We start from the raw sequence: 27218 nt of genomic DNA, 5'->3' as shown, positions 1-27218 counted from the left end.
GCGTTTTGATTACCGCTTAGCACTAACATCACTAACTATTGTACTACTATTACCATTTAGAGCGTAAAACCTTGCAAAGGCGTAAGCTACAATACATACAGACTATGATTCTGAGAAGTTTAGAGCAAATCCTACTAGATTCAACATAATTCGTATATATTATCTCGCACTGAATCGCACTAAAACGATTTGAGCAAAGGAAAAATATGCTAACTTTTTGGAGCACAACTACTAAGATTATCTTTTCTTTGCCCCAAAAAGCATCTAAGGAGATTAAGATTCTATGGAAGCATACGAATCAGCAGTATCCTCTGATCAAAATTATAATAAATGAAGGTCCTAATTGAGGATGGAAAACTTTCTTAAGACTTCCACAAATATCAAGTCAAATTATAGCCTCCTTACAACATTTAAATTCCACGGTCATTTTCGATAAGATTAACCTTCACAAAGACATTCCTTTCCGCTTCTACGATTCCCAAGAACTATGCAAAGAAAGGTTGACCAATGCATTCTTGGAATTTCTCTCATCATTAAGAAGTGTCATAAGAAGTCACCAGAATGGAATGTTCTTAATCCTTTCTTATAAGATTAAGACTCAAGACAGGCATTCTCGTGGTTGACATCTCACTTATCCGTTTAGCAAGCAATTATTTGCTACGTGGATTTCCACTATAAAACCGGATAGACCTACCTGAGATAATTCATTAGCGACAGTGATACCGTGCTTCGTGCAGAAACGGTGGATCTGAAATAGGTAGATATTCGCAGTCGCGGCTAAATTATTCATAATAGGTAGTCCGATTGGCCCTTCAAAATATCTTTGGAGGGAACAATTAGGCTTCTTGCAGTTTTTATTTAAGTATCTTTTTCAAACGCGCCCCTTAGTATCTTTTTCATGCAGATTTGAAAGTGGAATGTTAGTTGCTGAGTTCTTTAGGAGATAGTAATATGTATTTACCACAAGTGGATGGAAATGCTACTGCAATTCTGCAGCCTTTACCATTGCATCAATTAGATAGGTACGTACTGAGATGGTTTTAAGATATCTAAAATTTCATTTCTCCTTTTTCAAGTTAGTAATAAGTAGAAAAATATTTCAAGGACAGTGTAATTGGTTGGATAATATTTCATTTCCTTACAGCGAATCACTTAAAGTACTAGGATGGAATCTACCGTCAGAGCACTTGCACTTGGTACACCCCCACTGGAGAGGGTATCCTGCTCCGCCATTCTTTTATCACTTGCTGCTGGTGCTGATATATTTCGCACTCATGGTTACTTCAGCATTTGGAAATGGAATTGTTATTTATATTTTCACAACGTAAGTTAAAAACCTTTTAACGACTAGGACTAGTAGTTTTAAAGCCCTTGGTACCTATGTTCTTGGCTTATAGCACCGATCGCAAATTAACAAAAAATCGTGGCCTTCCTGTTGCTTTTTCAAGAAAATGGTGCCCATCCTTTACCCAAAAATCTCAAGGCTTTAGACTCTCTACCCTCCCCTTGACTGACGAATGGCTGGTATGGAAGTTAGGCACTTAACCAGAACTGTGAACAAAGGAACACTGCAGGTTACCGGCATCTCTCCGGTCTGTGGTATATTAAGGTGGTGGCATATGCCGACGACTGGTGATGTTGGTGTCAAGGATATTTTCTTCCGAGTGCAATCATGGAAGGAACGCCGAGAAAGATGTTTTTGTGGGTTGCAATATGCGGACTCGGCAAATACAGACAAGAAGGCCTGAATTCTACCTCCTGTGGCTGAATGAACAAATATTGGTCCTCCCGCCAATGTAAAGTATCTAGATTTGATCCTGGATTAAGGATCAAGAAGGCCTGTTTGGAACTTTCTTAAAGAAATGGGGCCACACCACCTACCTTACCACAGCAGGCAGTTCTTTTGGATACCTTACCACAGCAGTCATGGTCTTAAGAGTTTGTGCCAATAAACGGCGCACCATACCGCTAGTGGAGCTCTTCGGAGCGGCCCATGATACTTACCTACCTAGCTAAAGCTCCTAACCATTGGGGGATATATTCTTGAACAGCCTGCCGTAATTCACGCATCATTTTCTAAGCCGGAAATCACCTGCACGGAGAAGAACCAAAAACTGAGATCATTTCCCTAAGCAACCCACAAAAGGTCGGGTGTAATGTGGGCATCATTCAGGTGGAAGTTCCGCTGTATTGCTTCTCTAATCTAAAGCACTTGGTGGCCAATTACGATCAAGCTATATGAGCTTGATCGTCTTCTGTGTGAAGTACGTCAACATGCCCTCTGGGTTATTTCTCCACTAAATCAACTGGAACCTTTGATCGGATTCATCGACTATAATTTGGGGTGGGTATATTCCAGGTTGTGTTCCAGGCAAAAAATTGGGTATAGCCCGTGTTATTGGAGTTCTCTAGCCTCTACCGAAAAACGTTTTTACAATGAACCAGCCTGTGTCATCCCTTCTGTGAGTTTGGCTGAACTCGCGTTCATTCCTTTGGGTAACACCGTTGGCTTCAATTGCAGCCTTTAGTCCGGAGAAGGTTAAATTGTAATGAAGTGGTTTCTCTCAATTTTACTTGACCCACGACAAAAATGGAATAGTAGATTTCGACGCTGACCAATATCTCGACTTCGCTAAGTAAATGGAATTTTACGCCGGAAAATTCTTTGTTGAAATGTCGATATACCGACTGACAACTACGGTCGACAGAAAGACAGTTCCGCAGCGGAAAGGGCTAATGTTTTTTGAAAGTCCCATATTCGCCATATCATAGGCAATTTATGTATAATTTCAATTTTCAAATAATATTGAAACTGTTGTTAGGCGGGAACTCCTGGCAACTATACATCGGAGAAGCAAAAACCATGGAGATTGGGGTTTCTCTGTAATTTTTTTGTAATGTGGGCGGCCCTTAGCTTGATACTGAAAACTATCGAAAGCTATCGAAATCTTAGGTCGAAAAAATTGAAGGACGTATCCATCGTTTGTGGTCCTCTGGGGTCTGCCACCAGTGAGATTTGAACCGTGACCTTCCGTACGATAGCCTTGTGCTCTAACCACTCAGCTATCCCGACACGTTGTAAGCTTCCTAAAAAGCACGTGGACGAGGTTTTGTTGCCCTTTTCTCATCAAGATGCCAGGTGACCTTCCAACCTGTTGCGTAGTTCCCGCCAATGAAATGAAGTGTCGAAGGAGGCGTCCTTCTTGCTCGATCGCACTGGTTTTCAAATACCGCAACTTGTGGCAGTCAGCAATAGTTTGTTTGTGAACTAGCTCGATGAATAGCTTACAGAATCGGCACTACTTCGAACTTAGGAAATTCTACCCATGGTAATTTGACTACCGAGTTTACCTCATTTTTCTCATCCATTATGGTGTTGCCGTTTGTTGGCTGTGTGACAAAAATATTCCTCAGCTGTTCCGTCAAAATTATGATGTCCGTCAAAGTTATGACTCGTGGGTTTGATCAACTAACGAAATAATTATCGGCACCATACGCACTGAATGCATCTAAGTCTTTTGCTGCCAACCAGATACTGTCATCTAATTCCTCCGTTTAGGCCGAACACCGAATGCCTTGATTATGTGCTTCATATGTCTCCGACAAAGAACCCTTGTTTCCAGGAGTCCTTTCAACGCCCTGTTACGTGACTCGTTGGATACAGCCAAATTAGTCCATACTCTGAAGGGCTGATTTGCCAGTGGGTTGCGCTGTGATATGTTGGTATTTGAGGACTGTAGAGTATCAATATGGGCATGCAACTCGAGGATTTCTAACCCAAGGCTTGATTAAAGATTTTGAGAAGATCCCACCAGATATTTGACAATTAGCTGTGACGCGATGATGTGGCCGCCAACACGAATACTAATAGGATTCCTTTTGCAACGGTTGGTAATCAAGATTGCCATTTGTTGCGCTAGTTCAAGTAAACCATCTCCGAGCGACGCTTTCTTAGTGCCGATGGTTTCATTAGCGTACACTTCAAGATCTTCAAGTTGTTACGCCACGGCAAATACGGCTAGATCATCCTCTGGCACAGGAAGGGCAAGGGCCCGATTGTACACCACGTTCTACAGGAGAGGACCCAATACTGATCTCTGCGGAACTCCTGTTGTGACGGTGTACCCCTCATCCGTATATCCCTCATCCATATCGTACTAAGGTATCTTTTCCGAGAGTAACTTTAAAGGAGCTTATAAAATAACCCTAGTTGTCTGGTTTCAGCCAATGAGCTATTTGCTCACTTACAGTTGGCTGAATTGAACGAATTTTTGACGTGTAATGTTACCGCATAGCATTCATAAGAGGTAGTAAAAATAGCTCCACCGCGCGGAGAAAACTCCTTTTACCATATATGTTTCAAATATGCTGGTAAACCAGTCGGGTCCGATCCTAATCTAAGGGATCTATTTTGAACAGCATCTAAACTCGGAACTTTATTACCACCGATTCGACCCGGAAATCTCCACAAGTTCCCCCTCAATTACCACTGGTATGCTTAAGATGTCCAATGTTTGTATATATTTCTTGAGCTCCGCTCTATCGAGATGAAGATGCGGATAGGTTGGTTGTGGTGTTCTCGATTTCATCTTCCTCATAAGAACCCTGTACGGTGTTTCCCAAAGGTTTTGATCTGCATCCACACAAAGTTCCTTACTGTTGCGTACGGCTTGCTTAACCCTAACTCGATGGTTCGCGAATACTTGCCGTTTCTCACCTAAGTGTGGTCATCTCCTACATCGTTAGCCAATTTTTCTTGCTCGAAAACCTGCAACCAGCAACTCAGTCTTCGCTAATAGCTTCACCGATATCGGCGAGGATTCACCACCTCATTATGTGTCTCATATTTTGTGGTACTTTTTCTGAAGCTGCACCATCGGGATTGTGGGCACCCAATCGTATCTTTATAAATGCATCCCTTCAAACATTTTCACGGATCAACCCTAATTTCCAACTATGCGAGAACGCGCATCGCATATGACCCATTTTCGATCTGGAGGAAAATTGCCTAGTGGTCGTTATGAGTATAATGCTCATTAATAAACCAAATTACCCTCCTTGCCAATCTCACATATTTCAAATCGACTGTTGAGTCCAAGCCTGTCTTGTGAACAACGGCAACAATTGACCCACCCTATTTTTACTTTACTAGCCGCCAGCAGTTTGAACGCTGCTTCAGCCGGTATGCTGATAGTTGCCATTTGCGTGCCTCCATATACCTCCTTGAGTCCTCTGATTGGAAACTCTGGCAAACTGCGGGTTCAAACTGTTTTCCTGTTGGATATCCTCCTTCGTCGTGACTTTTGGTCTTTTGGCATTTTGGTCTTCTTTTTTTGCCCGTACCTGTGCCGATTCGCTTAACGATTTCCCCACCTTGCCGAGGAAATTTTCAGCCGTCTTGCCGGAGACTTCTTCCTCTCCAGCATCGAATCTGCTTTTCGGGAACGTGTTGTTCGCCATTCGCTTTCTCCAAGGTCCATCAGTTACGAGTCGGATATGACCTGCCTGAAAGCATAGGCACAAGCCATGTGATCTTTTTAGATATAATGGTCAATTCGGGCCGTAATACCCTTTAATTCCTTGGTTCTCTTTTGGAGCTTTACTTCCTTTGAGTTTATTGAACCTTATCGCTGCTCCCACAATTCTTTTGTTTGTCTTTCCCTTTTCTGGTGAGAGGCCTTTTACACTAGCTCTAGCGACATCTTTCAACCGAATGCTGTCACCACACAGTAAGCTGACATATGTCCAATCCGTTAGGCATATTTCTGCGCCCTTACAACAGGTGTAGGACGAACTCCTTTGAAACGCCTCTTTCTTTTGACTACTTGTAACATTAGATCCTACGCTGGCCAAGTAATCCAACACCAAAGCACTGCTGCTGGTATATGTATGGACGGCCAGAAATGTTTGCTAGCAACTAGCCTACTCGTTGTCCGAAGGCCGGGGTGCGCAATATCGTACACTGACGAAATACTTCCATACCGAAAGTGGCCGGAATAGATAGCCTACCTCCCTTTTCGGAGATCTCGCATGAGATGGAAGAACTCCTTGAAATAATATTTGCGTCATCCTTCCAAGCCACTGTGGTTCCCGAAAAATCAAATGGGGATGGGATGTTGATCTCGGACGTCCAGGAGAAAGCGTCAGTTACCAGGTTGTCTTCACCGGAAACATGTTGAATGTCCGCTCTGAACTGGCTTAAGAAGCCTAAGTGATGAAGTTGGCCTAAGATCCCTGAACAGTATGAAACGCCTGGCTTCAAGGTCAAGGTGGTGGTCTCGAAAGCCTGGTCGGCTTCTGAAAATCACACAATCTCCTACGATTCCTTCCAGACAGCAAAGCGTTAGGGAAGGACTGGTGGGGACGGAATTAGGCAGGAAACGACGGTACTCTTTCAGAGGTCGTTTATCATCTTAGGTCGTGATCGTGGCTCTTTGTCTGCAACTCTGGGTATAATGCCAAATGCAAGTAGAAGAATCAGGTTTCCAAGTTTCGTAGTACAGAGTGTATGAATCTCTGCAAAATATGCACCATATTACGCAGACCAAACGTAGTCCGTGTGAACTCTTTGCTATCTTTGGAATATCTTCGGGAGCTACAGGAATTTGGTCGTATACCTTGGCATTATCCAAAGTTCACGACTGTTTGCTAAGTAATACCCAAAGTCCAGGGCGAGAGGAATAGAGAAACGGTCCGGAATCGTCTGAGCATTCATTCGTGTGTGATCCCCACCAGGTCACTAGTTGCTTTTAAGCGTAAGGGCCAAATGAATCGGAGATGACCAACAGCTGTTAGAAAGTCTACATAGGCCTAGCTTAAGTAGTTGTTCAAATTCTTTCCGTGCAACAGCGGTCTTCTGGGATGGGAAGAGACGCACCTTCGAGAAGGAGATTGTTGCTGTCAATTTTAGCTGCTATGGAAATAATTTGTTGGGTCTAGTGGCGGAGAGGACCGAGACCACCGCGCCTGTGTCCACTAGAAGATTACCCCTACAAAGGGGATCGTACACTACTCTACACTTCTGGTAAATATCACCGCGGCTCCGAGCGAACTTAGGTTTTTGTTGTTTTACGGTAAACGTCCAAGGGATAGTAGATTTAATGGCAATGTCTGCAAGTATAGCATGGTGCCCCCCACGCCCAAGTTCGATACCAACCGCGGCGCGTGGCTACCCGAACGCCCATTTTGTAAGGAGGATGTTAAATGTATTCTAATCCGTCTCGAACGTATAGCATTCACGGCCGCTGTCAGCGTAAAAATAGCCATTTGTCTCCACAATTCCGCTCTATGGAATGCCTATGAACCTCTTGTATTTCATCGGCCGTCATGACCAATACCTTCAGGGGTCTATAGAATATAGACGACGATCGCAATGGACTCCTCAACCAGGCCTACGAGCGCGTAACTATATGTGGTTGCGTCCATAGCCATGCCTGCCAACGCGAACTGAGCCTCTGCTCCGACGAACGAAACCTCCGAATTCCGTCGCTGGAACGATGACATTCTTACTGACACGGCAATTATGAATGCAGAACGTCCCGCGGTATCCTTCCTTTCTTGAGACATGTCTTCATAACAACAATAACCAATAACGAACTTGAATCAAGCCCTGTGGCGAAACAAAACCACCAATAAGGTTTAATCGCGCGAAGACGAAACTCCTTCGAGTAACTTTGCTTAAAATTTATAAGCCAGTAGCTGTTCTTTGAATATCTCGGCTTTCTTTCTTGGCAATGGGCTTCTGGTCTTGAATCTTCTTTAGATGATAGAACTCACGCCCCAATTAATCGAGCTAAGATATAATGTACTGGAGAATGCGGACAACGCTTGGAATAATAACGTACTCGATGCCATTCATTTTCCGATTGGTAGTTTTGATGACTTCATCAAGGGTCACGAATGAAATTTCTTGCGAGACCAATTCAACGAGCACTTTTATAACACTGTGATGATTTTTTTTAATTTGGGCCACTGCTGACTACCACTGCCGCTCTATGAGCGATAACACGACCGTCTGGTCGTGGATAAAATTCGGCTCAACAGGTTGCGATCTGCGGATCATTTAATCCGTATGGATGAGGATGATCCCACCCGGAAAGTCTATAAGGGCAATATCTATGGCAGAACAAGAAGACGCGGCAGACCCTGTCTGAGATGGAGCAATGGCGTAAGTCAGGACACCGAACGGCTTTTAGGAATATCGAATTGGTGGACTTCGCCGCAAAATCGAGATGTCTGGAGTTTCTTATTAAGCCGGGCCAAGACCGGATATCGGTTGTTGCGCCGTTGATGATGATAATGATGGTAGAATCCGCGAAAATTTAGCCACTTATCACTAGTCCAATTTCCTATCTTTCAATCAAAAGCAAACTTTTGTACCTTCCACTAAAAATTCGGCCCCACAATTTTTCTCTCTGCATACCGTCATGTACAAATTGAAAAGTTTGGTGCAAGTTTTACTCCAATTAATAAATTCACCCCCTATCGACATTTTATTTTTATTAAGGAACAGTAACAAATCTAACTTCCCTTTTCCATTATTTCCAGGTCTAAATCCCTACGGACACCTTCAAACGTACTCATAGTAAATTTAGCAATTTTCGACTTTATCATGATGTTAGAGATGCCAATGTTCCTGGCGAATTCATGTTTTGAGAGGATCGTGGGCTTCGAACTTGGATGCAACATATACGCTGCGCTGGGAAGTGTCTCAGGAATTGGTGCAGCAATTACCAATGCTATGATTGCCTACGATAGATACAAGTAAGATATTTGTATCTAAACCAATAGCCCTTATTAATGAAATCGATTGGGTATTAGGGCCATCTCTAGTCCACTCGACGGTCGCCTGAACTTCGTCCAAGCCGGTCTTTTGGTATGGGTGACATGGTTATGGACTATGCCTTTTACTATTTTCCCATTTGCAAATATTTGGGGAAGGTATGTGCCAGGTAAGCGGATTTTTCACATCTAAATAAACCGGATTTATTCGCTCCAATTCAAGTAAAGATAAAAGATTTGCGTGCTTTCTTTCATCTAGATGAATTCTAATTGATCAATGATTTCAATTGCCCGAAATTCAACCTCTTCCTGGGGAGAGAGCACACAGTTTCCCTTGATTATTATCCATTAAAAATTAACTAATTGCACTATCTAGTCGGTGGTAGATTCTAGCCACTCGTTGCAAAGCAACCCGCCCTCAATTTACGTACATAATTTATGGAGTCTAAGAATTTTTCCGTGATTTAAACTATTTTAACAACAAATTAAATAATTGCATCACCGCCGCGCAATGTTTATTGTGAAAAAGATAAATCGCGTGCAACAGACAAATAATTACAAACATGAAAGCGTTCATCAATCTCTAATTGCCTTGAACAGTTAATCGCAGCGAGAGTCTAAATAATAAAAATTAGAACAATTTCGCGGTTTTTCCAAATAATTTATTTGACTTTTTCAGATACATTTTCAATTTGAAATGGCTAATTAATGAAATGTACGCAAATCTTGGACCCTCGCGTGCTTTCGATAAAATCAATTTGTTTGAAAACTCTGGAAAATTCGCTTTTCAACGTTCTCCATTCCAATCTAATTTCAGAGGGTTTCCTAACGACCTGCTCGTTCGACTACCTAACCGATGACAATGACACACGTGGCTTCGTGGCTTGCATATTTGTGTGGGCCTACCTCCTCCCCATGATCCTGATTGCTTTCTTCTACGCGCGGCTTTTCAAGCATGTAAGTATCCACCCCCTTTAATTTTCTGTACATTCTCCTGCATTAAATGGCTTGAATTTAGGGTTGATTTCATGACCTCGGGAGCGTTGAGCAGAGACATTAATACACCAAGTGGTAACCTATTAATTAAGGCGGAGAAAGGGTGTCGAAATATCGCTGAATTATCTTCCGCATTTCTCGTCCTGGCTCAGTGCTTCCTAAAGATTCTGTGACTGGCGATACTTGTTCCCGGAAGATACGTTTAATTTAGGATGTATTCCCTAGAATTTATCATTTCAGCGCCACCAATCAAATACCAACCCCATTCAATGTGCCCAGGGACAATGGAGTTCTAGATGCAGGACGAATGTGTTAGTGTTTTCCAGGGAATATTTCAATTTTCAGTTGAAAACGTCTGAAAGGCTTTACAAATGTGTTGAAAGGCACACATATGAGTAATTTCCATGTCCTTAGGATCAAACCTTTGCATACAATTAACCTTCAAACTTTGGCGCCCAACGTGGGAGGATCAATTTGTTTCCGAATTCGGCATTATTAAATTCGTAGAAACGCTAAACTTTCCCTTTCTTTAAAGTGCCTGGAAGAGTTAATGACTCCGGAGGGGATAACCAATGCGAATATATAGGAATTTGTTAGTCACCAGGCAAAGGAGTAATTACAGAGATGAACGAGCTGCTGCTGGAGGAATTTAATTAATTCCATTATTTCCTGTGAGCATTCATCGATTTGTTTTCGGAAGCGTTTGTTAAAAGCTACAAGCAAGTTCCTTCCACACTTTGTGTGACTAATCCCGGAGGATTGTGTCTTACACGGTAACGCTACAATAGACTTCCCCGAACAACCCTTTGCTCCTACGAAGCTGATGTTTGGGATTAAAAATCTCAGTGGGTAATGGGAAATCCATGTTGACTGTCTTTCAATGGAAAGCAGATTGGGGAAGGAAGGGTGAGAAAGTCTTAAAGCTTTTGATAGGAGGCTAGAGGTGGAAATAGATCCCAATCGCGTAGCAAGTTGCCCACACTAAATTCGAATTGGACGAGTTTCTAGAAGGTGTAAAGGGAGAGGGGAGATTTATTATGGGACCGAACAACCGATATCAATGTTATCAGTGATGTTACGTGGGAAGATTTCAATCTTTGCGAAATACGTTACCATCGCCCGTGGGCATGAAAAACAAGGAGGCGGTCGACCAATCAGAACAGATTCGGAAACAACACGTGTGACATTTTTTGTAAAAGCTTTACTTATGTTTCAATTTCCAAATAATAACCAAAACGCAAAAAAAAACTTCAAAGTTTGCAACAACAAAATTTGTTTAAATCTCAGCAAACCGAGAAAACAAGAAGCTCTCCAAATGAACCTGTGAAGTACAGTCTGATAAGAGGGAGGGGGTGGGGGGCAGAGAGTAACAGTAAGAACAAAGAGAATTCAACAATGACTTATACTCCACAAAAGAGCAAACAGAAGACATACAAGAAGACATACAATAACACCTGCACCGAACACGAAAGACAAGGACCAAAACCGTAAAAACCATAAAATCATCGCCTAGACACCATACAAGAGTCTGATTTTATGGTTTCCACGGGAATCAGGACCTTTGCATTTCCGTACGTATTTTCACCAACGGGAGGAGAGAGGAGGAAGGGAACTGTTAGTTCAAGGAACCACCTGTAATCACCCCAACCCTCCCAGCTCATACCTTTGCGTTATACAGCAGGACAAACTGCGTTGAGCTCACCAGGAGACGTCGCCTGCTAGACGTCGGGCCCCCAATATGTGCCATTAGCCGACTTAGGGCCGAAACTCCGGTTGAAACCTTGTACGCTGCTACTTTCATTTGCTCAAACAAACTCATCTTTGAGTCAAGAATCAGTCCAAGGTACTTTACCATTGGTCTTGACTCGCCGATCGATATAGGACACAGGGTCGGGATTCTCTTTCTAGACAAGATGACTTCTTCAGCTTTTTCCTGCCCAAGGTTGAAACCATGAGCAGTCATCCATTCTCTTACCCTTCGAATCTATATGCTAAGTCTGCTTTGCACCTGTTCGAAAGTACGTCCAGAAACAATCGCCCTGACATCATCCGCAAAGCTAACCAAAGGCGACTATTCTGGCATGTCGAGTTTAAGTACACTATCATAGGAAGCGTTCCAGAGGTCCGACCATAGGACGGGTCCCTGCCCTACCACCCGCGTGACCTCCATCCTTCTCTGACATTTTAGCGTTTCATAGAGTAGGTAGCGGTACCTCAGATACTCCCTCAATATCGGTAAGAGATTCTTTAGTACATTGAAAGTATTGTCAAGTGTGCCTAGAATGTCTTTCCATTTTATAGAATTAAAGGCATTTCTGACGTCAACCGTTACGAGGAGCACCACCCGTGGAGTGGCATCCATGACTTGCATGACAGCATCGACTGTGGATCTGCCTACTCTAAAGCCGAATTGCCATGGGGATAAAACTCCAGCAGTATGTATCGTTTCAGCGAGTCTACTTTTTGTGAGCTATTCGACCACTTTTCCGACAGTGTCAAGCATACAAGAATACCGCGCCGTCGTCATCATCCCGTACGGAGCCAGGCCAGGGAATAGTGTCCGTGCAATGCAGTCCATCTGCTCGGCCTTAAGTAAACAGGTTTTCCGCAAAACTCGGATATTTCGGGTTACCAGTTTGTAACCGAATCCTCACGGGTCCTCATTCATCTCGTCAACCAGATCCTGCCAGCAGCGAGCTTTGGTCTTGTTTATTGCGCTGCGAAGTCCTTTTTTGGCTAATCTGTACTCTGTCATTATGATGCATGCCTGGTTTCAATTGTTCAGACGTTGTGTCAAGCGGCGGAGTTTGTGACACTCCTTTCGGGGCTCTCCCAGCATCAGCGACTTCGATGCGAAGTTTATGTCGGGAATACTTCCCTCGCAGCCTGGACGCCTAAACGTTAGAATGGATGCGGTGTTTCAAACTGGGATCCCTGTTCTCGCCGCTATTTCGAGAATTCTTTTCCGTCTGGAGTTTGGATGAGGCATGCCCCATTCAAGCGCCCTGGTGTTGAAGTCATTCCCGACCAGGATCGGCCCTTCTGTGATTAAGATAGCGTCCTCCAGAGCATCAAAATTGCGTTGACTTTTGTTTCTGAACACCACTTACCGCTTAATTGATGTGTTCATTAAAACTAGTCATTATGAGGCGTTTAGTCTGTCCTATGTATATCTTATTATAGTCCCTACACTTTGTTCGGTAGATCCCGCTTTTTTCCTCCGCTGCCAAATGATCCTTGACGCTTCCCAATAAATTCCGCAAGGTGGACGATCAACTCTAACCTACGACTTGCAGTTGAAACTTGTTTATCCAATTCCTGATGTTGTTAAAAAGGTAGGAATACGGGATACTTATCCGCCTCGTGGTTGCCTCCTTATGTTGCGAGAATAGTGTTGAATAGGTATACCCATTGTCTTGCTTGATTTTCCTTATGATCAGCTTCTCAATAGTCTGAGGATGATACCCATTCTTAATAGCGGTGTCAATAATATACTGTCGTTCATTATTGAAGACATATTTTCAAGTTCAGTCGGTGAATCATGCAATTATACGCTGCCATTTTTTTGGGAAAATGTATGGTGTGAAGTTTCTGCAACATTCTCGTCAGACGCACCACGGTCCCAGCATAGGACGCAACTCTCCTTTTCGTTGCAGGTGTTTACTGTATGGCCGCATTTGCGGGATGTTGTCCTTCTGTCAGGTCCGCGACAGGTTGCAGACGTATGACCATAATCCAAACGTCTATAACGTTTGGTTGGGGAGGCCTGGATTCGTATCCTGCACACTGCCCAACCAACTTTTCCCGCTGTTTAGAAGCTTCCTCGCGTATTGCTTCGCAAATTCCACCACAGGCCTCGGGAGTTCGCAGAGGTGAAACCAATCCGGACACTGGTTACTTCCGAGCATTCATTACATACATTAGATGACCTCTTTTAACCTTGTTCTTTTCTGTGAGGCAGTCAAGTCCGAAATTCAGAGAACACGTGGGTTCCAACACTTTTGTCTCCAAGAAGCCCCTTGACTGAACGCAACTTTATTTGTTGTCCTCGGGCCTAATTCTACTTAATCATGCTCCGTTTTGCGAATCGAAGACACTGCCGCTTCGATATCTTCGGGCTTGATCTTCTAAGGATTTCGCTGAGAGCTTCCACACTTCCTTAATAAACAGAACTGGCGGTCTAGTCCTCCTTCGTCTCCCCATCTTTTCTTTTAGTGCTCCACAATTCGTGTCCGCCTTAATTTCAAGCAGAGGGTTTCTGACAACGCGGCGTGTTGTTGCATCTTGTCCCTCATCATCTTCTTCTTTTGAACCCTGGCGAGTACCTAAGTGAAGTCTTCTTCAGATACCCCGTCCATTTTTCTTTTCCGTAGTTCGCTCTGCAACGGGATGTCTGCGATCCGTTTAGCGCTCGCGGTGTTCTCTTCGGGAGGCCCGGTTGTTTCTACTTTTCCCACATTTTCTGTTACTCTACATATCCGCCTGTAGTACGAAATTCTATCAGGAACTCGCTCCATCAGCCCGTTTTCACGTCTTTGCTGATCTTTTTATTGAGAAACGTCGTAGACCACATGCACTTCACAACTGCGGCGCATTTCTTGATAAGTATTTCCTCTTCAGCTTTTAACAGAGTAGTCGACACCGCTCCCACTCGGCTTATATTCGGAACCATTTGGTTAGTTATAGTGTGCCTCTTTGAGCAACAACAGCACTACGTAGTACTGTCTGGATTGCCGATTCCGTAGCAGGTGCTGTCTCGATGTCTCGTCGGGTATTTCAGCTCCACATCCTTCGCTGGATGCTGGACCGATCGATGCAGTTTCGTGCTGCGTACAAACGCAGCCAATTCATTCGCCATTCTCACCATCTCCGAATCCGTATTTTTTGTATTCGCCTTTTAAATTTTCACCAATGCATCGTGTGCAAGGGAGCGAGCTGCAACAGTCAGGACCGGGTACGCCCTCGGTGGCAGAGGCCCTACCCCGGTTTCCTGAGGTCGATACCGATTCAATGCACACTACCCAGCCAGGGTCCCAAAAGGCCTGGCTCTTGACACACGAAATAACTATAATCTTGTCAGAGCTAGGCTCACATCACCCCATCAACGTCGACAAGGGTTTTAGACGGCTCCGGAGGCTCCCAGTGTATCCCGAGGGGTATCGGTCATTAGCAGTTTGCTGCTCACTGAGAAACTTTCTCGAGGCCAGCTAGGGTATCAGAACAACTTACTCGAGCATCTCGTGGACGCCACTCTCCGCATCGTAAGCGACCCGTTAACGATCGTTGACGACCTCTGAAAGAGATTCCGCTCTTGACAGTCGCCAGCGGGACACAGTCTGCATACACCGAAGGACTACTAAGAGCAAAAACCGTCTGGCCAATCCGCCAGGCTACTCATTTCCTTCTATTTTCCTATGACCGGGAACCCTGAGGGGTAATCTTGAGCGTGCCGCCCAGATTGTTCAACACTTTTCTGCACTGCCTCACCAGCCTGGATGATGTCGTCGCTGAGTACAATGCTTTAATCGCTGCTTGGCTGTCGGTCAGAATGACTGTGCTACCCTTAAGGTTCGTATCATGTTCCAACCATCAACGGGTTTCCAGTATCGCCAGTGTTTCCGATTGAAATACAGTGGCGAAACCTGGGAGACAACGCAACTCGTATACACTATGTGTTTTCGAGATTACCCCCGAATCAGCTCCACAAACCATCTTTGATCTGTCAATGAAGACTACTGTGTCATAGCCTTGCAACGCGTCCGTGGTAAATGACCAGATTTCCCGAGGTACTTCGTTTAAGATGTTACGGTTGATAGCTCAAAGCTCCCCCCCCCCCTTTCTCGCACTATATTACCTGATCGAATATCAATGACCTTGTGCTTTGTTGTCACTTGGGTCGCCTGTGATACTGTTGCGGCTTGGATGTCCGGCTTTTGCTTAAGCTTTCTTACTTCTTCCTGCGACCTACTGTAAAGCACCCTGATAGCTCCCACCATGTTCTTAATGGCTTGGTGCACGTTGTGCTTGGTGAATTCGGACAGTTCAACCATTTTAGTCCCAAGCTGCATAAAAGGTAGTTCTTCTGGGTCAGGGCTCTGTTCTCGGTGAGTCTTGGCCCGATTATTCCTTTTACTGACTCCTTCACCTTTTTCAATTGCTGAGCTCCTATGAGCTTTCTCTTATGTCGGCTTTGGTATTGGAGGAGAGCATAAAATTGATGAGCTTCTCCTGAATGGATCTATTTGCTGTTGCTGGATCAAATTCGATGGGTGTCAAAATCACTTTTTTGACTAGGTATCTCCGTTTAGCCCATCATTCTTTGCCTTTGCAGTTGGTGTTCTTGGCAGAGTTGTGCTTCGTTTGAACACCTCCTTCTCCAAATCTAAAACACTTGTAGTATTAGATGCCACGCTGGCCAAGTTGTGCACCACCGAGGCACTGCGGTCGAGGGATATCGACGGCCGGGAGCCCGCTTGATCACTCTCAAAAGCCGCCGGTACTGGGTTTCCGAGCCCCTGCACCGTAACTTCTCCTTCTCAATTCGTCCATGTTGGTTTTATTTTCTAGGTGTCCTTCCCATAGCCATTTTGGTCCACGCACCAGAGATGAGCAAACACTAGCCCATGCACAATCAGAAAAGAAAAGTGCATGAACACATATTTACACATCAATAGGTATGCCCATATCTGCCACCTGGGGTCGCGCCTGATGGGAGATCAAGCAACTCCTTACAGGTCTGTCTATCTGTCTGTCTGTCTGGACACACCAGCGTGTGGGATTATTACCCACTAAAACCACCCCCGACTCCCACCCTGCCCCGCGGAACCACCATAAGGTATTACATCACGGGGCGGAGTCAGCTCACTCTAGCTTAGTCACCTTTCTTCTATGCGCGGCGCATGTGACCGCGCTTTTCTCCTGTCCTCTGCCTTTCGCAGTTTGATTTGGAAGCATCCATTCAAATCAAACTGGAGTTGACGGCATCCCAATTCTCTAGTTTTGCTATTTGCTATTTTTTGCATTTTCGCCACCAGATTTTCTGGTACCAGAGTCTCCTCTAGTATCCTCCTTTCTTCCACAAATCTCGGACCAGTGGAGGAATAAATGCTCTGGGTCCTCTGGAACTCCATCGCAATTTGGACAATCGGGTGAGGTCTCCAATTTAAACCTGTGCAGGTATTGGCAGTGAGAAACTGGGTGAGGTTATAATTAATCCCACCGTGTCATCTCTTCAACCACTCCTTGATGGCAGGAATGAGTCTGTGGGTCCACCAACCCTTTCCCGAGCGTTCCCACCGCTCTTTGCCATCTATTTCTAGATTTCTCTCTCTCAGCGTTCCTCGTCTGCGATAAGGGATTGCATTGTCTATATTCGCCATATCATCTGCCAAGATATCAATCGGCATCATTGCAGAGATGACGAATGCTGCCTCATCTGAGACAGTCCTGAAGGCGGAGCATACCCTCAGGACAGTGCTCCTGTAGATTGCACACAATTTGTAAGCGTTAGCTGACATCCATAACGCCTGCCTCCAAACTGTTGTCGCATAGGGCATGATTGAGGTCACCACCTTGGGTATAACCAACCTAGAGGCATGCCGTGGCCCGCCCACGTTCGGCATCAAACTCGCCAGGGCCATACTAGCAGGGGATGATTTATCGTAAACATGCTGTACGTGTTGCTTACAGCTGGGCTTCCTGTCTATCTTCACCCCCAAGTATTTGATGGTCGGCTTGGAAGTGATGATATGATTCCCGATTCTAATACAGGCGTAATTTCTCTTCCGGCGCTTAGTGACGAGGACCACTTCTGTTTTTTCCCTTTGCAAGTGTCAGACCAGAGCTCTCTAGCCAACAGCACTGATTGCCTCGCTTGAGAATAACTCAGCATCTTCGAGATGCTTTGCGAGAACAACTATCGCTTTGTCGTCAGCATAACCCACCACTGTGGCTTCCCTCGGAAGGGGAAGATTAAGTACATCGTTGTACATGATCTTCCTCAGTAGTGGGTCCAATACGGAGCCTTGCGGGACACCCACGGAAACAACGTACTCCTGGGGTCCGTCATCAGTGTCGTACTAAAGGCTTTCAGTCAAATAACTACCGTCGATAGCAGCAAGATAGGCGGGAATACCAACCTTCACCTTCTGTCCGTCTGCCTGTTTGCCAGTCTGTCTCTCCATCACACACACACCTTCCAACCCGATATCCTTTCTGTCACGATATACTCTTTAGGTCCTCATCCATCACTTACCAGAGAATCCTCTCTGAGACGTAATTTTCGACTAGAATCGTCAAATTTCCGGGAACACCTATTTCAGACAACATTTTTCTCGACTTTTTTTCAAGCGTGATTAATACATGAAATTTATATGTACTTCAGGTCTGTGCTCATGAAAAAATGTTGCGAGAACAAGCGAAAAAGATGAATGTCAAATCATTATCGGCCAACCAGGATCAAAATGCCACAAGCGTTGAAATCCGTATCGCCAAGGCAGCTTTCACTATATTTTTCCTATTCATTTGCGCCTGGACACCATATGCAATAGTCACGCTGTTGGGAGCCTTTGGAGATAAGAGACTTCTTACGCCGGCAGCAACAATGATCCCAGCGATTGCTTGTAAGATTGTTTCATGCATGGATCCTTGGGTATATGCTATCAGCCACCCTAGATATCGGTAAGTGCGTAAGATTTGAAAACCTCTTCAACTTAAATTTACATCTTCCCCCGATCTTTTTTTCAGGATGGAACTAGAAAAACGTCTCCCATGGATTGGCATCAGGGAAACATCCGTAAGTGATAACAAATCAGTTTGTACTGAGGGAGCGGAAACAAGCACCACAGCGTAATCAAATCAGCACGATTAGATGCAACTAGAAGAACACTTCGAATAAGGACTTCAAATAAGGACTTTACTTATCAAAGGCAACAAACGCTAAAGCTTTCAGGACTACGAATTTATGACTTAACGAAAATAGATCGCCAAAACGGATTTGGTAGATCTATGTAGGAATTTAGTGGAAAACATGTACAGATAGGCAACAATGAGCAATTTATAAAAATACAAAAAAAAATATGCGGAGTCAAACGAAAATTCGTTGGGAATTGACAATGCGCTTAAGTATTTCTTTGAGAAATAGACTAAAAGCTTTAATGCTAATGATCCGAAAAATAAATATATTATCGAAAAAATATTGTAGCTTTATCCTTGAATGTAAAAAAAAGATGTTGATTTAAAATCTTTGTATCTGAGCACTCCATCGAAAGCACTGCTTTGCTATCTCAATCTCGTCCTGAGAAAAGAAGCAAAGGCATAGATAACGAAGTATTAGAATCCGATACTATAACCTAAGTAACCAAAAGAAGCAGTGTTCTCACTCTGGTCCCGCGGTTCACTCCAGACCTATTAGTGGAGCCCACGACCTTCCTAACCTTTTCCAAGTAACACCCACACTTTGAAGTCACCAATTAAGCCATTGAGTCGCAAGTCAGTTCCTACTACGCCGAACACTTTGAACTTGGGAAGGTTTCAAGATGACAACAGCAGAAGGTACGGCGCAAGTAGGAGAAACCTTCTTCTGAATAAGGTCATGGACGTTGCTGCACAACCAAGTATAGTAATATCCAAAGAAGTGGGACGCAAGGAAGCAGAAATTTTGGGCGAAACCTAATAACCCCGGTGAAATCCACACTGGGCACAGCAGACCCTTCTTTACTACTGGCAACAAAATTCCAGGACCGTTCTTCTAGTGCAAGAGCCTTCATCATCCTCAACAGTACAACAGCCGGTATCCGGCCATGGCCTGCCTTAATAAGGAACTACAGACATCCCGGTTTTGCGCCGGCCACCAATTCGATTTCCCTAGAACCTGTCTGGCGTCCTGACCTACGCCACCATTCCATCTCAGGTAGGGTCTGCCTCGTCTTCTCTTTCTACCATAAATATTGCCCCATATGGATTAAGTGACCCGCCCACCGTAACATATTGAGCCAGATTTGATCCACAACTTAACGCTCATGGTATCGCTCAGAGATTTCGGCGTTATATAGGCTACGGAATCGTAGGGGGCCAAAAATTCTTCAGAGGATTCTTCTCTCGAACGTGGCCAAGAGTTCGCAATTTTTCTTGTTAAGAACCCAAGTCTCTGAGGAATACATAAGGACTGGCAAGATCATTGTCTTGTACAGTAAGAGCTTTGACCCTATGGTGAGACGTTTCGAGAGAAACAGTTTTTGAAAGATGGAATAGGCTCTGTTGGCTGACAACAACCGTGCGCGGATTTCATCATCATTCATCATAAGAGAAATTATCAACGGTCTCAAGGTTGTGGTCTCCTATTTTTATTCTTCCCGTTTGACCAGTGCGGTTTGATGGTTGGTTGGTTGGTTTTCGGTGCTGACGTTGCCACCATATATTTTCTCTTGCTTTCATTGATGTGCAGCCCAAGATCTCGCGCTGATTGCCGCCTGCTCGATCTAGATGAAGGCAGTTTGTACGTCTCGGGTGGTTCTTCCCATGATGTCGATATCGTCAGCATACGCCAGTAGTTGGGTGGACTTGAAGAGGATCGATACCTCTTGCATTTACCTCAGCATCACGGATACCTTTCTCCAGGGCCAGGTTAAAAAGGACGCATGATAGGGCATCCTCTTATCGTCGACCGTTGTTGATGTCGAATGGTCTTGAGAGTGATCCTGCTGCTTTTATCTGGCTTCGGACATTGGTCAGGGTCAGCCTAGTCACTCTTATCAATTTCGCGGGATATCGAATTCTCTCTTGGTCGCGTAAAGTTTTACCCTGGTCATGCTATCATAAGCAGCTTCAAAGTCAATGAAAAGATGATTAGATTGTTGCTGATTTGCCTGGAGTGAAGCCACTTTGGCATGGGTCAATGATGTTCTGGGCGCTTGGGGTCACCCGGCCTAGCAAGATACTGAATATTTTATGGACGGTACTCAGCAACATGATACTTCTGTCTCCCTTTTATGTATGAAACAGATAATGCCTCTTTGCCAGTTGTCAGGCATTGATTCGGTGTCCAACCCTCGAGCACAAGTTGATGAACCACTTGGCGTAATTGGTCGCCTCCATATTTAACCTGAAGACTTATAATTTTTAAGCCGATGAATTGTACGAATTGTATAAATTGTGATGGTGGCAGTATTTGTCCGTCGTCTTCAGTTGGCGAGACCTCCAACTCGCCGATGTTCTGGTTGTTCAGTAGTTCATCAAAGTACTCAACCCCGATGGGTTGGAGTGATCTCCAATATGTCCATTCTGTCGGAAATCAGATTTCTCTCTTTGTCTCGCCAGGATGAACATCGAGGTATGTAAGGCTTCATCCTGCTGACTGGTTGGTAAAACTTCCGCGCGTTGTGCGATTGCTCCGTGTACTTTTCAAGTTCATAGACCTGTTCATTCTCCCAGGCTTCCTTTTGCTGTCTGTGAAGTCGCTTCTCCGCTCGAGTTCGTTATAAGTCTCCGCGCGTGCAGCGGTATGCAGCATTCTTCCGTTCCGTTACTAGCTTACATTCATCGTCAAACCATCCGTTCCGACGCTTTTTGCGGCAGGGGCCAAGTATGTTTGTGGCCGTATTTATGATAACATTCTTCAGGTGATTGTGAAGATCATTTGTTAATGCCTCATCTCCAGGCTTTCTGTTAACTGCGGTTTTTGCGGCATCCATTTCCCTCTTATGCCTATAGGTGCTGCGGACGGCTGTGTTGTGGATGGCTTCAGTGCTAACTCTCACCTAATTGTCAGAGGGGATTCTGGGTGGTGTTGTTATTCGAGCTCGGAGCACCATTCCAACGAGATAGTTATCCGAGTCTATATTGGCCCCCCTATATATTGTGACATTCATCAAGCTGAGAGGTGGCGCGTTCGATCAACACGTGGTCAATTTGGTTGAAAGTGGCGGCAACTGCCTCGGATTCGGTTTAACAAAATCTGTGATATTAGATCAGTAAAAGGGGCTAGGAACTTCTTCGATGAGAGATCCTTAAAATTGTTAGAGGCAACCATGCTAAGGCAATTTTGTTCTCAGTACCTAGTGGCGGTACTCTTACAATGCCAGATTAATGGCAAGAGCAAAAGCGTCATAGATGCCTTTATGCACCTACATTTTTATTTTTATGTTCTCTCCAGACCCAAGAACTAAGAGATCAGGTAGTGTATGCAGAATCAAATGGTCTTGGATTCCTAATAAGTTGTGATACCAACGATCAACAAGTTTTTTGGGTTCCCACCGCTGCCACCTGCTCAACGGTATTTCTCACGTACCGATCAGAGTAAAAACCGGGCCCATCGTAGATGCACGTTATCATGTCGCTCCATATCCGCGAAATAGTTTGCAACACCAATCACCGCTATGTCATCGACGTAACCCACTATAGTGCCTCCGCTAACAACCTTGATATTGAGAACGCCATCATGCATAACGTTCCACAATAGCAGTGCCAGCACAGAGCTGTAGAACAATCGCGGAGAAAATGTATTTCTGGAGTCAACTGTTTCTGCCGTACCAGAGTTTTCTACCTGTGAATAACTATTGCCTAGTGCCAGTTACCGCCAAAAACCGCCTTATAAGGTTCCAATTGGTCGAGTTAAATTTTGCTCATCAAGGATATTCACAGCGCAATACCAGCTTGATCGTTAGTTTGGCATGCCGTCAAGACCCATTGCATTGTTGTCTCTCAGCCTACTACAAATCTCCAGTGTTTCTTTCATTATTACAGCCACGTCTAAAGGTTTCTGGAGACTGTTACCACTCGTATTCTCCTGAGAAAAGAAAAATTCGAACAACAGTCAGTTATTTGAAGCGATCCCACTTCCTTCGCTGTTTCTTCGAGCTTCTTTGTAGACCCGCTGCCTTACGTCTTGGTTAATCCTACCCTTTGCTCTCTAGGCTGCTTGTCAAGCTCGAAGACACATCGCCTGTTTCACCAGCAATTAGACCTACTGAGGAAAGTTTAATGGCTCTCTCCGAGGATACACCTGGTGTGGTATCCCGGTTCAACTAGAACTGTTCACCTCTCATTCTTGGACGAGTAGATCCAATGCACAGCACTGTGGGTGTGGAGTTCACTGACATTCTAGAACATATCACAAGCTAGTGAAAAACTAGTAAGGTCAAGTCCACCAACGAACTGGACCTTCCTTTTGGGTTAGTAGTTAGTAGTAATTAGCGAAAGTGATGTCTAACTGTGCGAAGGCCTCCAAGAGACAATGGCCAGCTGTATTCGTTATTAACCCCCCCAATTCTGTCACTCATGTATTGGAGTCACCAGCAACGACGGCACCGGAAAGAGAGCATCCTTTTGCGTCCAAACCTAATTTGCACAACATTTCCTCCAATTCAGTCAAGGCCTCCCTCTTCAGGGTCAGTTAGTCACACATTCACAAAATCCGCTCTCCAAAAAGTAATTAACACGGTTGAGAGGCCACTACTGTACCAGCAGTATACTCTAACTTCTTTCCTGAATATAGAGAGAGAGTTCAGCAACGTTAGTACCAACGCAATTAGGGACGCCTTGACCTCTATTGGATTGGAGGGGTACTTTATGCATTGGATAATATCCATGCTAACAACTAGGTTAATCCAGTCTTATCTGAAGACAAACACTTGACTAAAGCTGTCAACAGAAGCACGCCCCAGTTTGGAGCCACGTCTTCGGTGCTGTGCTTCATATTGATGGACAAAATTTAACACAGCGAGGTAAAGGCGGTGGCGTATGCCGACGAATTGATGATATTAGTGTCAGAAATGTTTCCCTCCATTATGAATGACATCGTAGAAGGAGCGTTGAGAAAGGTGTACATCCAACCAAAACGGAACTAATGCTATTCAGCACCAAGGCAAGGAATTCCACCTACTGCGGTTGAATGGAAAAAGATTGGTTCCTTCCTCCAGAGCTCAGATCATGCCGTAAGCGTAACATAGCCATTCTGATCGACAGCCAAGCTTCCATTAAGGCCTTAAGTGGTGACATCCTCCAAGCTGGTGGGGCAGCGAAGAAACGCGAAGAAATCCATACAACATTACGGCGATCTGCACATGGTACTGTCCGATAGGGGACCATGACACCCAACTCAGCATATCCTACAGTTTGCATTGCCTAAGCTGCCGAGAAGAAGGAGAAACCCTCAGTGACTGCGCAGTCAGGGCAGCATACGGACACTAGGGAAACCATTGTTGGAGGACCTCGAGGAAATCTGCTGGTGTGCTGGTGTAAGCGCTTCTATCCATTGTGAATGCTACTGGTTAGTTCTAAAAATCTGAGCTGACTGACCTCCGCTCCTCTTTCTCTTACCACAGCAGTCATGGCCTTAAGAGTTGGCGGCATCACAATGGCTTATCACAGCGCTGATTGGGCTCCTCGATGCGGCCACTGATAACCATTCTACCTACCTATTCATCCGTTAGCGTTTCTATTTCTCCGAGAGCAGGTCTTAAGCGGACCTTTAGTGATTGAAGTTGATTTACAGCAACTTAATTTTCCTATCGCAATTAACGTCATTTTGAACTCAGAACATTTACCGTTTCCGCCAATAGGCGCGCTTTCCTTGCCGTTCTTTTCATCGCATAGGGAAGCTTGTGACATTCTCGGATTATGTGACCCTTTTCCCCCATCGTCAGCATCAATCAACCGCACTCAGGCGCGCTCTCTTGACGTGGATGCCGGTTTCTGACAGACCTCTGACTGCAAGATTCCACCCCAAGTTAAGGAGCATCACAATTCTACAAAGCTAAGCACCAATGGAGACTTGATATAGTGGAGAAGGGTGCTTTCTACGAGCTATTACAGTTCAGGGGAGGCTTCCTGAAGGTGACATTGTGGTCGCGATGAGTGATCTGAATGTCAAAGTTGGCTTTCAACACACCTTGCTCAAACATATGATATAAAAGACGGTGGTGGAAGCTTCGTGGATTTCCGCAACTTCCACTGCCTCGTCAGTGGTGACACATTGTTCGAACACAGAACCTGTCATAAGGTCAGTTGGGTTTTAATTGGCCAATACCGTACGAACAATCAGATCGACCAATTTACAATCAGCAGTAAATTTATCAGCTATTTCTTAGATGTGCATAACTAAAGAGGCGCAGACATCAGCCTCGAAGGGGATTAAAATCGAATGGTCGCTTACGTTCGCTTGTGTGTTGCGTCCGCCACTTCTCTCAGGGCAGAGACGCCGAGATTCCTCAAGTGCAACATCGGCTGTTAGTATGGTCCAGCTGGGAGCCAGCAGAGACGCCTTTACACGGGCCAGAACCCTTCTGTGGAATTAGAAACGGTTTCATGGCTATGAATCTAAGAAATGAAGAGGAACGGTTCAAGGAACTATACTGGGCGGACCTACCAGGGATTGAGCAATCCAGGGTGCTTATTGGGGGATACGAACTCATGCGCACAAAGGATTGCTTGAACCTCACCAAAAAGAACCTCCGAATCATAGTAGGATTTTTCACTGGTCATTGTCGGCTGAACTATCACCTAGGGAAGCTAGGGATATCTGCCTGACACTGCCTGCAGGTTTTGTGAGGAGGAGGACGAAACCTCTATACACGTCCTGGGATAGTGTCCGGCACGTGTGCAAAGTAGGCCGAGGCATCTGGCAGAACACTTAATGCCAGATGCAAAGCTGAAAGATCTGGAAGTAGGGAACATACTAAAGTTCCTAACGGTTATAGGCCTGCTTGAGATACTTTGATCAATAGGTACACTATAACTTGTAAAAGGGGCACAATAGTTCTTCAAGGACGCGGTGCGACTTTCCCTTAACAGAGTAATAATAATGGTCCAGCTGCCGCGCGACGCGGTTAATCATACGGAGATATACTGAGTAGCCCGGTTGAGAATATCGACCAGCATGGGGCTGCCATCAAAAATGTTCTTTTCTCGGGTCCTATATAAGACGTCAGACACACGTCATAAGATCTAGCCGACCACAGAATCGTGGAAGCAAATCAATAAACGAAATTAGTTAAAGCCTATCGACCGCTGCGAGTGATAGTGGACGTGACGCGCTTGAACTCTAATACCGAGAAGTTCAGCGTGATCCTCCCCCCTGACAAAAGGGAATTGCTATTGCGCTAGTCAGAAAAGCGGAAGATGCCGCAGAACGCAATGATTTCGCAAATGTTTACCGCATCAGGGATGAGATTGCATGGGGTCACAAATTTTTCAATAGTCATGTGAAGGACGTTAATGATTGACTTCTCATACACAATGACGAGCAACGGAAGAGATGGAAAGAACATCTTACCACGGTTCTTAACGATATCACATCCGGTGAGGTTCCACCTCTTGTGGATAAAATGGCTAGTCACCGTAACTTGCGAATATGGACTGTTCCTCCAAGCCGAAGGGAAGTCATTTCGACCATCAGCGCGCTCAAAGGGTGTAAAGCATGTGCCTGATGACTCCACCACAGAGTTGTTTATCGCTGCGCCTACAATTGGTACAGACCTACTGTTTCCACTCGTGCTGAAATCTAAGAGCTTTCCCAGAGAGTAGAAAAAGGGGATGATCATTAAAATTCGGAACAAGGGCCCACCGTTTTAAGTATGGCAATTAGAGGGGTATAATAACTAAAATCCGGGAACGCATCAAAGAACATCTCAATTGATCGGCAAAGAAAAGGCTGGTTTTCGCTCCGGATCCTCCAGCATTCACCACATTAACACACTAGGGTTCATCTTGGAACAGTATGCGAAGTCTAGATATTCGCGTCACCTACTCTTCATCAATTTCAAGAAAGCTTCTGGTAGCGTAAACTGGGTGTGTATCTGAGGCGCCCTTCGCAAGATAGGTATTCCGGAGAAATGAACAGCTATTATCAGAGCAACATACGATGACACAAAATGTCATGTACTGCACCGAGGTCACATCCCAGAGGATTTTTGGATCCAAAGCGGAGTGTGCCAGAATTGTATCATGTCATCGACATCATTTCTTCTTGTTGTCGGTGGGGCTCTTCAAGCTGTCTTGTTCGGAGGACGTGAAAGAATTCAATGGACTATGGCATCTTTACTCAAACACCTCCGCTACGCAGATAACATCTGTTTGCACTCTCACTGGGTCATGGATCTTCTCCAAGTGGCTCTGGGTTTGGAAAGGGAGGTAAATAGAGTTGGACTGAAGATAAACACCAACAAAACCAAGGTTCTCAGTCTGACGGTTCATCGCATTCTCCCTATCTGCATTAATTTATATATCTAGGAAGCGTAGTGGACCTGGATGTTGCCTTATCAAAAATCTTGGAAAGCAGCTATCTGAACACTGAGATCAAGTTGAGACTGTTCCGTGCTAGTGTTCTTTCTCTGTTGCTATATGGGAGTAGCACATGGAAAGTGACCACCACTGTCATTCGAAGACTTTAAGCCTTCGTCAACACTTATGTGCTTCATATCATCGTAGTACACTGGACTGATACT

At 44.7% G+C, this 27218-nt stretch overlaps 1 protein-coding gene across 1 annotated transcript; it reads left to right on the top strand.

The window, feature by feature from the left end:
* The first annotated feature begins 694 nt into the window (after nt 1-694).
* Nucleotides 695-18964, top strand: LOC119651259 (opsin-3-like). The gene is made up of 8 exons (XM_038054753.1): nt 695-757; nt 889-1022; nt 1145-1324; nt 8548-8763; nt 8821-8951; nt 9599-9738; nt 18161-18456; nt 18523-18964. Exons 2-8 carry the CDS (start codon nt 952-954, stop codon nt 18626-18628), a joined length of 1140 nt encoding a protein of 379 aa, XP_037910681.1. The 5' UTR covers nt 695-757; nt 889-951; the 3' UTR covers nt 18629-18964.
* The last annotated feature ends 8254 nt before the right edge of the window (nt 18965-27218 follow it).

The sequence above is a fragment of the Hermetia illucens genome, chromosome 3, assembly GCF_905115235.1.
Source record: "Hermetia illucens chromosome 3, iHerIll2.2.curated.20191125, whole genome shotgun sequence".
NCBI classification, from domain to species: Eukaryota; Metazoa; Arthropoda; class Insecta; order Diptera; family Stratiomyidae; genus Hermetia; species Hermetia illucens.
This window is presented reverse-complemented; position numbering and strand designations above follow the sequence as displayed.